Source organism: Gloeophyllum trabeum (genome assembly GCF_000344685.1).
Source record: "Gloeophyllum trabeum ATCC 11539 unplaced genomic scaffold GLOTRscaffold_00001, whole genome shotgun sequence".
Classification (NCBI taxonomy): Eukaryota; Fungi; Basidiomycota; class Agaricomycetes; order Gloeophyllales; family Gloeophyllaceae; genus Gloeophyllum; species Gloeophyllum trabeum.
The window spans coordinates 641,727-655,912 of NW_006920410.1; the positions used below are offsets into that span (position 1 = coordinate 641,727).

General features: G+C 54.5%; 4 protein-coding genes across 4 annotated transcripts; all 4 read left to right on the forward strand.

The window, feature by feature from the left end:
* Nucleotides 1-1,529: 1,529 nt before the first annotated feature.
* On the forward strand, nt 1,530-2,757 carry GLOTRDRAFT_108816 (uncharacterized protein; the record flags this gene model as incomplete). Its single annotated transcript, XM_007862417.1, has 2 exons — nt 1,530-1,782; nt 1,841-2,757. Coding segments are annotated over exons 1-2 (1,131 nt in total), but the record flags the coding sequence as incomplete, so codon positions are not given.
* A 1,079-nt stretch (nt 2,758-3,836) lies between these two features.
* Nucleotides 3,837-5,237, forward strand: GLOTRDRAFT_134880 (uncharacterized protein). Its single transcript, XM_007862418.1, has 4 exons — nt 3,837-4,060; nt 4,121-4,318; nt 4,372-4,488; nt 4,539-5,237. Exons 1-4 carry the CDS (start codon nt 3,968-3,970, stop codon nt 4,887-4,889), a joined length of 759 nt encoding a protein of 252 aa, XP_007860609.1. The 5' UTR covers nt 3,837-3,967; the 3' UTR covers nt 4,890-5,237.
* A 200-nt stretch (nt 5,238-5,437) lies between these two features.
* GLOTRDRAFT_134881 (uncharacterized protein) lies at nt 5,438-8,831 on the forward strand (the record flags this gene model as incomplete). The annotated part of the gene is made up of 2 exons (XM_007862419.1): nt 5,438-6,896; nt 6,945-8,831. Exons 1-2 carry the CDS (start codon nt 5,496-5,498, stop codon nt 8,829-8,831), a joined length of 3,288 nt encoding a protein of 1,095 aa, XP_007860610.1. The 5' UTR covers nt 5,438-5,495.
* A 1,306-nt stretch (nt 8,832-10,137) lies between these two features.
* Nucleotides 10,138-13,916, forward strand: GLOTRDRAFT_134882 (uncharacterized protein; the record flags this gene model as incomplete). The annotated part of the gene is made up of 5 exons (XM_007862420.1): nt 10,138-11,062; nt 11,111-12,651; nt 12,706-13,044; nt 13,097-13,459; nt 13,791-13,916. 5 exons carry the CDS (start codon nt 10,138-10,140, stop codon nt 13,914-13,916), a joined length of 3,294 nt encoding a protein of 1,097 aa, XP_007860611.1.
* Between the last annotated feature and the right edge of the window lie 270 nt (nt 13,917-14,186).

The following is a 14,186-nucleotide window of genomic DNA, read 5'->3' on the forward strand; positions in this document are numbered from 1 at the left end:
CTGAACATCGCATTTCCGCGCGCGTTGTTTGTTCGCGCCAAATATACCCTTTTCGGGTAGGTCCGGAAGGCCTCTCGCGGGACCATTTGTTAGGCAGGGACTCGCAGATGCCCCGAGAGGGCTCGAAAGGCTTCAGAGAATGATAGAAATGTATATTCTACAACTACACTAAGGGCTGTAAATCATTATAGTCTTGCCCTAGCTGTATGCCCAGCTAACCCTCCCTCTCGATGGGTCTTTGCCGCACATTTGCCGATACCCGAAAAGGGTATATTTGGCGCGGACAAACAACGCGCGCGGAAATGCGATGTTCAGTTTCTTATGCAAGGCACTGTACCCCTTATGTCGAGGATTACCATTTGTGTGATGGAAATTAATTCCAAATATGGAGGGTGGCACTGTCAGGCATCCCCCGGCTGCCTAATGGCAAGCATCCTGTTGCCTACGGTACAAGCTATCAGTGTTGAAAACATGCTGTATACAGTACACTGACTCTACAGTAACACTGATTGAGGGTGGCGGAATGCCAGCCTAGGGCAACAAAGAAGGCACTTGTTATCTATTCCTCAGATATATGTAACTGTAAAGCTTGACACCAAGTATCTGATGGATCGAAGACTCTGACCACACCGGCAGGCCGCTAACTTGAGAGTTAGAAGTTGATATCATTCAGGTCAAGATGAAATAACTATGAGCATTGTTGATGCCGCGCAGTGCCCGGGGAGCAAGAAAGATTATTTCCCTGCTTGTAGAGTCCCTGCCGTTGGTTTACCATAGACTTTTACATGTGAGGAATCGGACCTGGCGTGCCGCGCAGCGCCGAATACCTCCCAAGTTGAAGGTACGCAGGCAGGAGTAACATGTTTCGCCGAGTCACGGAGAACACCGGTCACGTCGGCCAGGTCCGACGTGGCGTAGTCCAATCAGCAGCCGCTTTCCACCTGAGAGTTCTCGGTGAATCATGATCTGCTGTATTAGTCGTTCGCCTTGTAATCCCGCAGGTCTTGCAAACTTCGTCCCTGACCCATCAGTCTGCAGCGATACGCGAGATGTATGGATGATGTGCCACACAACGCGCTGCTTCCAAGCCTGCCTGGAGCGCATCGGCTATGACCCGATGGCCCCAGCACCAGCAGGCGTACGACACTTTTCAGGAAGGGCTTCGCTTCTGTTCTTGAGGATCCCTGCATCGGACAGAGCTTGTACCTCGTGTTTGTCGCCCGGGCTACGGTCTTTGTCCCTACTTCCTTCCATGGCCTGACAGATAACACCGTGGGCACCTGATTACCCTGATATGTACAGCTATCAGGCGCCGGATCCATTTACAATACGAAGCACCCACTTGCTGTACTAGTTCCATTCCGCAAGCCTGACTGCGCCACTTCGATTGATTCGGATGACAACGTGCGGCTTTGTTCAACTCGAACTATCTACTCAATATGTTGACATCAAGAAGCCGTTCAAAACCACCGCCCCTGGTTGATCCTTGCGCCTATATATCTCCGTGGTGTCCTATGTTTCGATTTCATGTAATGCCCTCCCCTGCCTTTCGTGCCACGCACTAAACTATGAGCTCTCCATATTTCCAAGACCAATGGTTCCCTCACTACAGCTCGGGTTCGTATGTTTATGGCTCTCCGTATTCCGCGACCGCGGGCTCTGCAAGCACCAGTCGGGCAGCGGATTTCATGTGTCCCTATTGCTCTCAAAGCACTGCCTGCGCATGCTACTCGCGGCGGGATGAACAAGCAGATAACTACGCAGGGCCGTCGTGGTCCCAAGGTTAGTCATGCTCGATTACACGCCGAGATACGCCGCATCTGAAAGTCCGATTTTCCAGGACAGCCAACCTATAAATTAGATGTCGGCTATACGCACAGTCCGAGCTACCAGACGAACTACATGCGCGGTCAAAGTGTGGCCAGCTCTCGTTCCGACGTCGACACACCGTCCTCGATCTACTCACCGGCCGTCTTCACTCCGGTCTCCGACTACGACTTCGAGTCTAGTCCGCCGACGATAGTTGCACAGGATGGCCAGAATATCTACGACGCCTTCATGCAGGCTATAGACCAATATAGGCCGTCCCACGGGGTGGACGCCCCGAAAGTGGCCCACAATACTTCTTCCCTCGCACCTGCGGCTCAGACTGAATTAATCCCTCTGTCGAACTGCCCCACTGCAGCACCCGGCGGCTCATATACGAATCCGCAAATAGGCAAACAACCTGCGCCCAGTGTCGATGATTTATTGTCTCATCTATATTCGTCCCAATCAGCATCTAATGCATCGGCGCTCGCATCCTCATCTCTCGCCTCGTCGGAATTCACATTCTCCCTTCATCCATCGCAGCTCTCTCTGCCGGAGCAACAGGATCATGTTCCCATCTTACACCAGCCACGCCCTGTTCGCCCAATTGGCCTCCTGAGGAAGCCCGATTTTTCTCTGACAGATGTGGATGATGACGAGCGCAACCTGCCGTCATCCAGCTCATGTGGCGCACTCGGCGACCTGTCGCAAACCTCTGCGAGCGCCTCGCTCAGGGAGACGTGGACCGGGGCTTCTCAGGCGGAGTGCGCGCACGGAAGCGACGATGAATTCGACGATAGCGAGGACGATTCATCGGAATTCGACGCCGAGCCTGAGACAGAACGCTGCGCGTACGAAGAGCAGGAGCATGCATCTCGGGCTTCGCCCTTGCCATTGTTGTGCCAACCCGTCCCAGATGAAGTGCGATATCAAACTCAATGTTCACCGCATGGATGGTCGGATCCTCACGATCAGACATACACGTCTTCGCGGGGCATGACGCGCTCAAGGCAGATGTATGATGAAGACAAAGACGTGCCTCTGGATGTGCAACTCGGCTCTGCGTACGGGCCCAAACGGAGGAGACTGAATTGCTAATGCCTGGGACTCGGACTCTGATCATCGCTCTAAAAGGGGACGATGCAACGGCATGCTTGCCTTTCTCTCATCGGTAATTGATGTATCCATTTAGCTATGTGCGCTCTCTTGCTATCTATGTTCAGGTCATTGTTGTAGCATCTAGTCATTCCTTGGTTTGGACCCTTCCCGCGCATCACCATCCCGCTCATTTCACTAGCCTAGACCCGTATTTGTTCCAGGGTTAGTCTGCTTGTCGGTCCTCGTTAGTGCAGAGTACCGTAATTGCGTAACATAGGAAGCACATGTGCTGTAGCTCCGGGAGATATGAATCTTGTTCCACTACACACGTATTTGCTTCCGGCTGCACTTGCCCGTAACTATCAAGAACGTGTGTTCCTTTATCCCGAGCACGTATTCAGTGCAATCTCAATCTGTCGTGCACTGCTGTGGTGCGTTTGCCGAGAAAGTGCCGCGTTAGTTCTCCGAGCGTCAGCGCTGCGCGAAATCATGGCTGATCTCCATAAAGCACCCAGGTATCGCGCTTCATTCTCATTTAAACCCCAATCCCGAAGCTAAGGGAACACTTCCCGGGCTGGAGCTTAATTCTGCACAGCTCTAGGACGATCCTCCGCGGGCAGACCAATGTGTACCCCCCAAATGTGCCACAGAACAACACACAATGCAGACGCAGCACATCCCCAGACGTAAATGCTATTGTCAAAAAACATACGGCGAGGGAGGATGGATCGAGAAGGGTAACAAAGAAATCGAACGCAATTGGCTGGCGCCACCAGAGTCGGCGAGCCTTCGGAACCGTCATGAGATCTCTATTTTTGAGATCTTAGGTTGGGGAACTGGGGTTGACATATTCACATGACAGCAGCACCCCCACATCCTGCCCCCGCCACCGGTGGTCGGTTTACCGGTTCGAGTGCACTGCAACACGTCGCTCACTCCGTAACCTGACCTCTGTTCTCGTTGTTTTATGTTCTCTGTCTGCTGCCGTGGTCACTCCAGATTACTAGACGTATTTCGAGACACAAGCTAGTCGGCAGCGCAGGCGGGCTCAGTGTACACGATGCTGTCCCTGCTGTCTAGGACGACGTCGCGCTTGTTGGACGTCCGATTTGACCCCTCGGATTCTCCGTACTCTCAGGAGGAAGACATACTGGTGTGTATGCTCGTTCCTGGCGTCTCCAATCACGACGCTGACTTCGCCGTTCCTTCCCAGACTGTGGACCTCGACGCGCTACGAGAGCTGGTTCCCGGTAAACCGAACATACCATGGCGCAGAGTCGTTGGAGCCTGCGAAGAGACACTCTTTCCGGTGTATAGGAAACTACAAGATACTTTGTCTCATGATGTTGATCATCTTGCGCACCTGTTCTCCGAAATGGGTACCTCTGTTATGGAGGAGAGCTCACAAAAGGTGAGTCAGTGACAGTCTGCACTACGCGCATCAGTCTTAAAAATTTGCGACAGCTGGAAGAAATCTCCGAAGCGGCCTGTGTATCTGGCGTTGCGACGACCTCGGACACGAGGAGAGCCTTTGCCTCATGTAGCCCGAGTCATCGGAAGCGACGCCGATCGTCACATTCTGTACGTACAACCATGAATACCACTGCAGACGAAATTTGACTCGGCTCCAGGGCGCCGCGGAGATTCTGGTCATCCCTAGCACGCACCCCTCCGCCCCTACAATCATCATTACCTTTTGCCCGTACGAGCCGTACGAGTCGACCAGTTGGGTACCATGCCAAGACGCGTGCTTTGGCAATAGGCTCTCGGTACCCAACCACCCCGCTGTGAACGATGCGTTCCCGCCACTATTAGCGGAGCCCCTACCCGCCAGCCTCAGGCCGGTCGAGAAATGGCAATACACGAACGGACATTGGTGCGCCGTCCTTCCGACCCTGGAGGAGCAAGCCCGAAGAGGTTTGTGCTCCAGGGTTATCCCTGTCAGACGGAAAGCTCGGGCTCCGCGGCGCGGCAAGCGCTGAAAGAGCTTCCATGCGAGGGGCTTTTCTACGGTACTGTATCATTATTTCTGATACTCCTCGGACTGCCGCCCACATCCGCCCATCGACCAAAATGCTGGTGCTCATTGACTCCCGTCAATGATGGAGGTTCCGTGATATCGCGTTTCTTCTTGGATACTCGGGTCCAAGGGGGGAAGCCAGGTCCATTGACCTAACCATGCATATGACATCTTCTCAGCATCATCCGTCGTTGGTTCGAGTATTTCATACGTCCTGCTTTCATGTAGACGACTGGGATGTATTCCTGTTACGTTGCTATAGACGAGCAGCAATACGTTCATTATGGCGGCTGGTAACAATGGGCACAAGGGGTGCAGTGGACTTCTGCTGGACTTGGAGCAGAATGGGCAAGCTGCATCAAGGCACGACCACGTGTGAACTGACGTACACGTCTGTCTTCGACCAGCACTCCAATGTCGATGCCGGCTATCGTGCTGCAGTCCATACTAGTGCCTCCACCCCCGCTGCGGTGACCAGCGTTGCGACGACACGACACAACACGGCTGTGCTGTGAATACCGCTTTCTCCTCTTCCCCACCTGTTCATGATTGCTCTTCCCGGACGTCCATGTCGTTCAAGGCGCTTGTCTATGCGTACGTGCTCGGAGGGATTACATTCATACCGCTCGTTATTCTAGGCTTAATATTTATTACCATCTATACCTCTGTGCCTGTCGGGGATCCTGATGTTGACAAGAACACGCGCGCGGAGCTCGAGAGGAAGGAGGACGGCGAGGTGGAGAGCGAGCACGCTCAGGCGGGCGTCTCGGATCTGAATGACACCCCGAGGACGAGGAAGGGATGGCTTACCATCCGAAGGACCTTCGAGGAGTCTAACTTTGATGGGTCTTACGTGCAATTGGTGCGCTCGTACTTGGATTCGAGGTCGAAGGACCCCAAGAGGTCTAGGCCGAAGGATATGTGGTACGTGGTGCTCAAGGGCAAGGTGCTGTATCTCTATGAAGATGAAACTATGACGGAGTGCGAGGCGGCCATTGAGCTTAGCGGTCATGATGTCGTGATCTACCCGGAGGGCCTCGCAGACGGAGAGCTCTTTGCGAAACGGAATGCGATCTGTCTCAAGCCCAAGGCACCGCCGCCCTTCAAGGCCATGCCGAGCCTTACCAAGGAGATGATGCTGGGTGAAGAGGATCTAGAGGAGAAGATAGAAGAAGTGAAGGGTGGCGAGAAGAAGAAGGAAAGGGAAAAGGCGAAGCTGGAGGAAGTTGAGCGGCAGCGGGAGATGGCTCGGCAGCAGGCACTGGACTCCTCGACCCCGTGGTTCATCTTCGTTCGGTCAAACGTGGATATGGAAGACTGGTACTTCGCATTGGTCCATGCCTCCGAGCATACCGCTAACAGCCCTACCCTCGAACCTCTCAAGCCCGTGTTCAAGCCGGAAGATATGGCCCATCTGGTCTCGACACTGGATGAGCAACCAGATGTCATTCCGATGCGATGGCTAAACGCCCTCATAGGTCGGATCTTCTTCAGCTACTATCGGACCAAGACTCTCGAGGCATATATCATCGGTCGGCTCATGAAGAAACTCTCCAAAGTCAAGCGCCCTAGCTTCCTGTCAGACGTGGTAGTCAAGGAAGTGTCTGTCGGTAACAGAGCTCCGACCTTCAGCAAGCCTATGCTCAAGGAGTTGACTAAGGAAGGCGACGCCGCTCTGGAAGTCAAAGTGCACTACAAGGGTGAGGTACGAATAACCGCCGAGGCTACGGCTACCATAAATCTGGGTGCGCGATTCAAGACATATCAAGTCAAACTCGTGTTGGCGGCTGTCTTGAGAGAATTGGACGGTAATCTCCTCATCAAGGTGAAGAGGCCACCGAGTAATCGTATATGGTATGCGTTCACGCAGATGCCTCACATGGTGCTCGATGTCGAGCCCATTGTGAGTGATCGGCAGATTACCTGGGGAATGATACTGAGCACCATCGAAGCCAGGCTGAAAGAGATTGTGAGTAGACTGGATGTCCCTAAGATACTTGTCTGACTCGTCGCGTAGATCCAAGAGTCGGTGGTCATGCCGAATATGGATGACATCGCGTTCTTCGAAAGCTCCTCGTATCAGCATCGGGGCGGTATCTGGGCAGATGCCTCGCGACACGAGGAGCAGGAATCAGAGCAAGTCTCGGCGCCTGAAGATGAAGATGCCGCTTCTACCGCATCGATGCCCCCACCCGATGTTCCTACCACGGATGTGGATCGTGATTCTGCAATAAAGCAGCGGTCTCATTCTACCAGCGAGGTGCCTGCAGAGGCCGGACCCTCCGAATCTTCAGTTGTCTTCGAGGCGGATCCCTTTCCCGATGAGAAGACACCTACATCCTCATCGTCCGTGCTCCAACAACGTCGGGCATCATCTGCATCTCAACAGGTGGAGTCACATAGCATTCACTCTGAGCCCCAGACAGATACAGAAGAGACCGAGGAACAGAGAGGAAGACGGCCTGAAATGGACAACTCGGTTCCCGCTCGTCCGCGGTCAGCACCAGCTGAGAATGATCAAGCCCGTCCGGGTTCAGATTTTGACGGAAGTTCAGGGCTGAACCGATATCTGTCTGCTCAATCGTCGCGACGGTCCGCATCGCAACATTCTCAAGCATCTTCTCATCGTTCATCCTCATCATCCTCACATCAGCATGACAATGATCCTGGCGAAGGCTCCGACGGTACTCCTGCACCCTCGGCACCTCAGCAGAAGGCGGTTCGCACTGGTACAGGTCTCAGCATATCGTCCAGTCCGACCACCTCATTCTTCTCCACACTGAAATCACGCGCGGGCGACAAGCAGGCTTTGAGTAACACGGCCAAAGAAGCTATGCGGAAGTGGGGCGTTAACGTGAACTGGGGCGCTTTGAGGCGTGACGGCGGTGGGATCACGAGCACTGACGAAGGCGGAATGGATGACTCCGGTCGAGCAGAGTCCAGCCGATCCAACCACAAGCCTAAGTTCAGTTATGCCGATATGCGGGCCGCTGTCGCGGAACGCAGAGAGCGAGGCAGGGCGTCTCCTGATGTGGCTGGTTCAAGCTTCCAGGCGTCAAGCTCGTCGAATCCTATAGCTATCCCGGGCAGTCAACAGGCAACGGAATTCGATACAAGCAGATCACCCACGGGCTCTCAACCAGGCGTTTCTCCCTCCGAGAATCAGGCAAATTCGTCACCGCCGGATAAAAGCGAGCGGCCTCGATTCATCTCGCCTTCTGCATCGAGGACTACAACTGCGGTGCAAGCGCCAGGTCAACAGCCCGCTGCAGATCTTGACGCTGTCCGTCCGGAAGAGGAACCAGAAAGTCCACCTTCGCCCATCCACACACAGCCTCCCCAGGCCCCTACAATGACCATACCCGGAATCCACGCGAGCCATCGTGGAGAGGTTATGTCCATGGGCTATGTGCCGCCGTCCCCGCCGCTACCATCTTTAGACAGCAAAGGGCGGAGTCCCGCTATCTCAAGTGTTTACCGGTTACTCAAGAGTCCCATATTATCCCCGGCGCAGCAGCAGCAGGGGCAAGGGAGTGAGACGCCGCGGAACGATGCCGGAGGGCAACAACGTAGCAACACGCCCGCAGACGAGGCACGCCCAACCCCGCCTCCGTTACCGCCGAGGTCGACTTCCACGCCCGTCGCGAAAGGCGCTGATGCCCATGTTTCTGGCGGAGGCGGGGTCTTGTCGCCAGCTTCTGCCGCGCTGAAGTCTATCGCGACGAAGGACGAGAGTAAACGCTTGTCTGCGGATTCAGAGGGAGCTGGCGGTATGTCGGGCAATGCTTCGCCCGACATAGAGGGCGGTCCCGGTGAAGGGACGTCTCCTGCAGTAGAGCCTCAGAGACGGTCCAAACCGCCGTTGCCGCCTCGCAGATCCCAGCCCGCCAGTGTTCAAGCATAATATAGCTTTGTATCATTACTACCAATGCACTGTATAGTAGTCATATTCATGTTTGACTCGCTCTTTCCTTCCCTAACCTTCGTATCCTGGAGTTTCGGCAGAGCTAACGGCTATGTGGAAACTCCAGTTGGCTGAAATGTTTGATATGGACGCCCATGAATACCGAGACTTGCCTCTCAATTTTTTTCTGCACCGCATAGGACGCTGATCACTGAAATTGGTTGCTCTCAAGTGAGGAATAAGGTTGGACGAGCCAATCAACGTCGGGCGCGCTACGATCGGCGTTGGTCGATGGTGGCCGATCATCGCGTTTTGCGAGAGCTTGTCGAAGTTCCTCTCTTTTCTCATCTCACCTTCGATGCTGCCAGAACGTATAAGTTGCTGGGAACGGACAGTCCGCGGACAGTACTCGGACAGTTGGCCACTTATTTGCTTAGGTGTCCGCGGACAGTCCGGCCTCCAGCCGCTTGTACCTTCATCATGCCCGACATTTGCTTGATTAGGCGGTCCCGCCTCTAGCGCTGTATCCGCCCATCGTGTGCCTCGACAAGCGGCTATCTCGTACTTCGTCCTTGGATTTACTTGTGGTATTTATTATGATAGAATTGACACTTAAAATTGCCGCCCACTCAAGTCCACTGCCCATACACTTCAGCAGTGCAACTATCAATGCAACTTGTAAGATGTTTGAATGGCGGGGGCATCGGACACCACCAGCAACGATGAGGACGCCATAGAGCGTTCTCTTGGCCCGCCGATCGTGTCTGCAGAGGCAGTGCCAAAATAAGACGCGTACTGTCCGCGTACTGTCCGGATAAGTGTCCGGGAACTGTCCGAGTACTGTCCGCGGACTGTCCGTTCCCAGTAACTTAGACGTCCTCGATGCTGCTGACAGCCTGAAAAGTCTGGTAGGAGAGCCTTCATACACCGCGCCAACCAGCTGTGCCATACTTGTGGAAAGATGCAGGGAAGTTTGAGGTATTTCAGTATGAACGGCGAGGCTTGACTTGCGACGTCTGTGTTTCATGTGGTATTGCTATGGCGTCCGCAGGCTTTGTACTCAAGCTAGGCATGCCATGACTATGCTAACGGTTGCGTGGGCGTTACTGAGTCTTCTGGGCTGGTTCCCTGCGTCACGTCATGTATGTAATATTTCAGGGACTCGCATTATTGGGGCAAACAGGCGAGCGACGCGAGGCAGAACACCATCGCCGTCGTTTAGCACAATCCGGCCTCATATATACCTAAGGCGCTGTTGAGCGTAACGTCGTCCGTAGCCTCGGGAGTGGTCGACGTTCAACGGTTCATGACGGGCACGCCGAGTTCTGACTCGAGCAGCAGCCACGAGACGGGCTGTCAAACAGCTGATGCCGCCGGGTATCTTCCATTGAGAGACGGGGTAGCGCGCCGCCTCGCGCAGCTTGTCATCTCTCCAAACTTAGAGGCTTTGCTAGAGCACGACGAGCGCGTCCGTTCTCCTCCTGCTTCCCCTGCCTGCGCCTCGCCAGCCCTACAGCCTGTTATTCTCAGCAGTGAGCCGACGCCGTCTATAGGCTTACCGCCCCCACCTAGGAAACGGAGATCACAACCCAGTACTGCCGGTCCGCCGGTTGCCAGTGCGCAGGACACGGTACACTCGGAGACCAGGGGTGAAGGAGACGCTTCTTCGAGTAAGGCAAGTCCGCGACCGACTCCTACTAAAGACCGAGTCTCTTTGGTTCTTGCTGCTCTTGACACTTCCGTTTCGCTCGACAACCCATATCTAAATCCAGCCCCTGGACCGTCCCTACAGCCCACTGCTTCACGATCATCCGCGTCCTTGCCCTCAAGTGGTTCTCATTACACCGCAGACGCTTCCGACGAATCTTATGATAGCACGCGACATCACAGTCCTTTGAGCCCTTCGAAACGAGCGTTCTCACACAATACCCTTCTCGGAATAAGGCGCCGTGTCTCACTTCCTCCAGGACCCAGATCCTTATTGGCACATTACGACAACGAATCGTCTTCTTCTTCTGACCGAGGGCCAAGTACACTAGAGCGTATATTAGGCAGAGCGCCGCAGACTCCCAAATCCACGCGCGAGCAGACACAAGACAACCGACCATTCACAGCGGAAAAGAGTGACGTCCGGAAATCCGCGAAAAAGCCCAAACTTTCTTACGAGGAAAGATTACTCCAGGCCGGTATCCTTCCGCCTCCACCAAAGATTTCGTCGCGGGAGAAAGAAAGTACGTGTCAGTGGATACCTCTCGTAAAATGTACTGATTGTGTTGCAGAGATGGCTTCAGTTGGTGGTGACCATAATGATGCCCGGGTGAGACAGTTCGCCGAGAACGCAGGGAGTGCATCCGTACAACCCAGAGTCTCGCACGCTTACAGGTCGTCGGATGCGTCCCATTCTTCGGAGTCAAGCCATATCCCTGCGTCCAGTATGACACACAGCCGTATCAGCATATCTAGCACTCAGTACCCTTCCTCCATGGACAGTCATCGACATGGGAGAGCCCAAAGAAGTCGCCCGACGCTGCCGTCGGCGTCTACGAAGGTCGGTGACCGCGAATCATTCATAGACCTAGGTTCTCCGTCGACTCCTCGTCGACCGTCGATTGACACCAGCAGCATCCATTCGGGGGAAACCTCCCCGGCCATGCCCACATTCGTTGTACACAATTCACCTTCACCTATGTCTTCCAAATCTAGTCTTGATTCCGATCCCTCGGTCGCCCGTCGACCCCGTTTATCCGCGCGTTCCCCGACATCGCAATCTTTTACCATTTCGGCGTCCCCTTCACGTTCATCAAAGCCGCCCATTCCTACTGCCCCGAAGCCCAAGTTCAGGCGGTCCATCTCTGCGCAACCCTCGGGTGCGAAACGCCTCGCGAAATCATCGTCGAGTTCCGAGGCATCTGATTCGAGAAAGGTCGAGCCTCTACCTCCCACAACTAATCTCTTGAACCCTCAAGAACGCGCAGAGCTCATTAGGAAGACCCGAAAGCTAACGCAGGTGTTCGGTAAGACGCCTGCAGCTTCTGCTGTCTACCCTGAATCGCCTATCCTGGGCTTAGCACCGCAGTCGATCCCCCAGGCTAGACGGGGCCATCACCGTGGCGCTGTCTCTATGGTCAGTGACGCCCCGCACACCCGAGCCATCTGGCCGCCCCCGGAAACCACGCAGTACCTCTCACCTAACGGCCGTCGGTTCTCGACCCCATTGAGCCCTGACCAGCTTTCCTTCCTGAGTGTCGACATGGACGAACGGCGGTCTGTTCCTTCGCGGAGCGACCACTACATTGAAGTGGGAACCGAAGAAGGGGAGGCGCAAAGCGGGTACGAAGAGGAAACTGCGCCAGGGCCGCCTGATTCGCCCACGTCGTTCATTGACCTTTCGGACGAAGAGGCAACGGATGATATCATGTCTTTTATAGATGTTGATACGCCGAAGTCGCCCAGGCGCATGAGGCCGTCGCCGTCGGAACCGTCCCTCGTGGAGACGCTTTCTCCGGAAGAGCAGTCCGAGGAAGAGCGCCGTCGGAAGAGGGAGAGGCTAGCCAAGCTGCATCGTTTCTTGGGTTCTCGTGTGCCCGTGGGTTTGGTTCTTGGAGTCGAGGATCCTGCCATGTCGTTACCTCCCCCAGCTCTGGAGACCGTGCACTCGGAAGGAGAGGATCAGCCTATCCGGGTCTGGGCAAGAAGGCGCCGCAGTAGCTCCGCTGCTGCGTTCCCTGCCCACTGGTCGGACGACGTCGATCGCCTGAAGGAGGATCTAGACGAGCGAGAGAAGGCAATAATTGTAAGGAGGGCACAAAAGATGGAGAAGGTATGATACTGCCTTTGCGCGTCCGCCACATGTATCTGACCTTTGATGTACTAGATGTTCGGAGCGCAGCCGCCACAGTCCCTTTATCATACCCGGAAACCATCCACGATGGTCAACACTGATTTGGCCCGCACTGGACATTCGTCGTCGTCTACTCCGACGAGCGCTCATTCACCGACTGGGCGCAATATGAACCAGTCCGCGTATGTCAAGAAAGGTAAAGGCAAGAACAAGAAGTCCAACCGTCCCGGGACCTCGGAGTCCGCCAAGGGGCTGCTCAAGCCGGAGAGCGTGGACTATACCCCTGAGGATCAGTCTATGGATCACCGACTGTCGGCCGTTTATATGCACTATCGCCACTCGCTCAATTCCTTGACTGACATCATAGATAGGGTGAGTCGCAAATATTTGAAGTGACGGATTGGTGCTAATCCACTCATTGTAGGAGGATAAGGAGTCCCTCGCTCAGCTACACCAGTACTTGAACGGGGAAGAGGAGCCGTTGGTGACATTCACTCGCGATCCGCAACCCTCCGAACGGAAGATGTCGAATGCGTCGTCTTTGCGCTCGGAGCGGCGTAGATCATTGCCCCCTCGTACATCCATGGTCTCCCTGGCTTCGGAGTACAATATTGGTTCCCCGGACGCGGAAATGACCAGCTTCCAGCTGCGGCGGCGCAAGGCCGCGAAGCTCACAAGCTTTTTCGGGGTGGACTATCGGGATCTGATCTCCGACGTCCTCGAAAGCATCGAAAAGGAAGTACAGGAAGATGGTGGCAAGGGTACATTGAAACCCGACGAAGTACAGGTACGTACGCCACTATTCCTGTGATGGCATGCAAAGCTGAGGCGAATAATAGGATTTGTTGACGAAACTGCGAAGACTCAGGACGAAACGCGACGTTATTTCATGACCCAGTGCTGCCGAAAGCTAGTAATCTATCAACGTATATTACCGGAAACTTACATGTTACCTGGCATACCCAAGCATCTTATACTATTGTACTGCGATCCTCATCTTGTTGGTATATAGGCCCTCGATCGAAGGGCGAATACAAGTCTCCTTCGTCATCCGCAATTGACTCGCTTGGTAATCCTGATAGCTAACATGTATCGCAACCTGACTCGACTTTCAATAGGGGCCGGGGGAAGTGGAGTGGGCTATCGAGGACGTTGATCGCATCGGTATTGATTGGTTCCCGGTCTTCGGGTGGGCATATAATGACCAAAAAAGGCAGCTACCCCGAACATTCCGGAAACCGTAGACGAGTCCAGCCTTGCCATCTCGGGGCTCTGATTGGCCTGCCGTCGGGCAGGATGGGCGCAGCGACAGGGTCCCCCGGGCGGTCGGGATATCAGCCAGGGCCCAGGACCATCGGTGACGCAAAAGTAAGACCTGTCCGCAAGAGGAAAATCGGTAAGCTTTCGGTGCAGGCTTCCATGGCAATTACACGTTGTATGCGGTACCACATTCGAATTCTCTCCATGATTCACCGCGCTTAGCAATCAATTCTATCAAATCTTTCTCAGCAGAA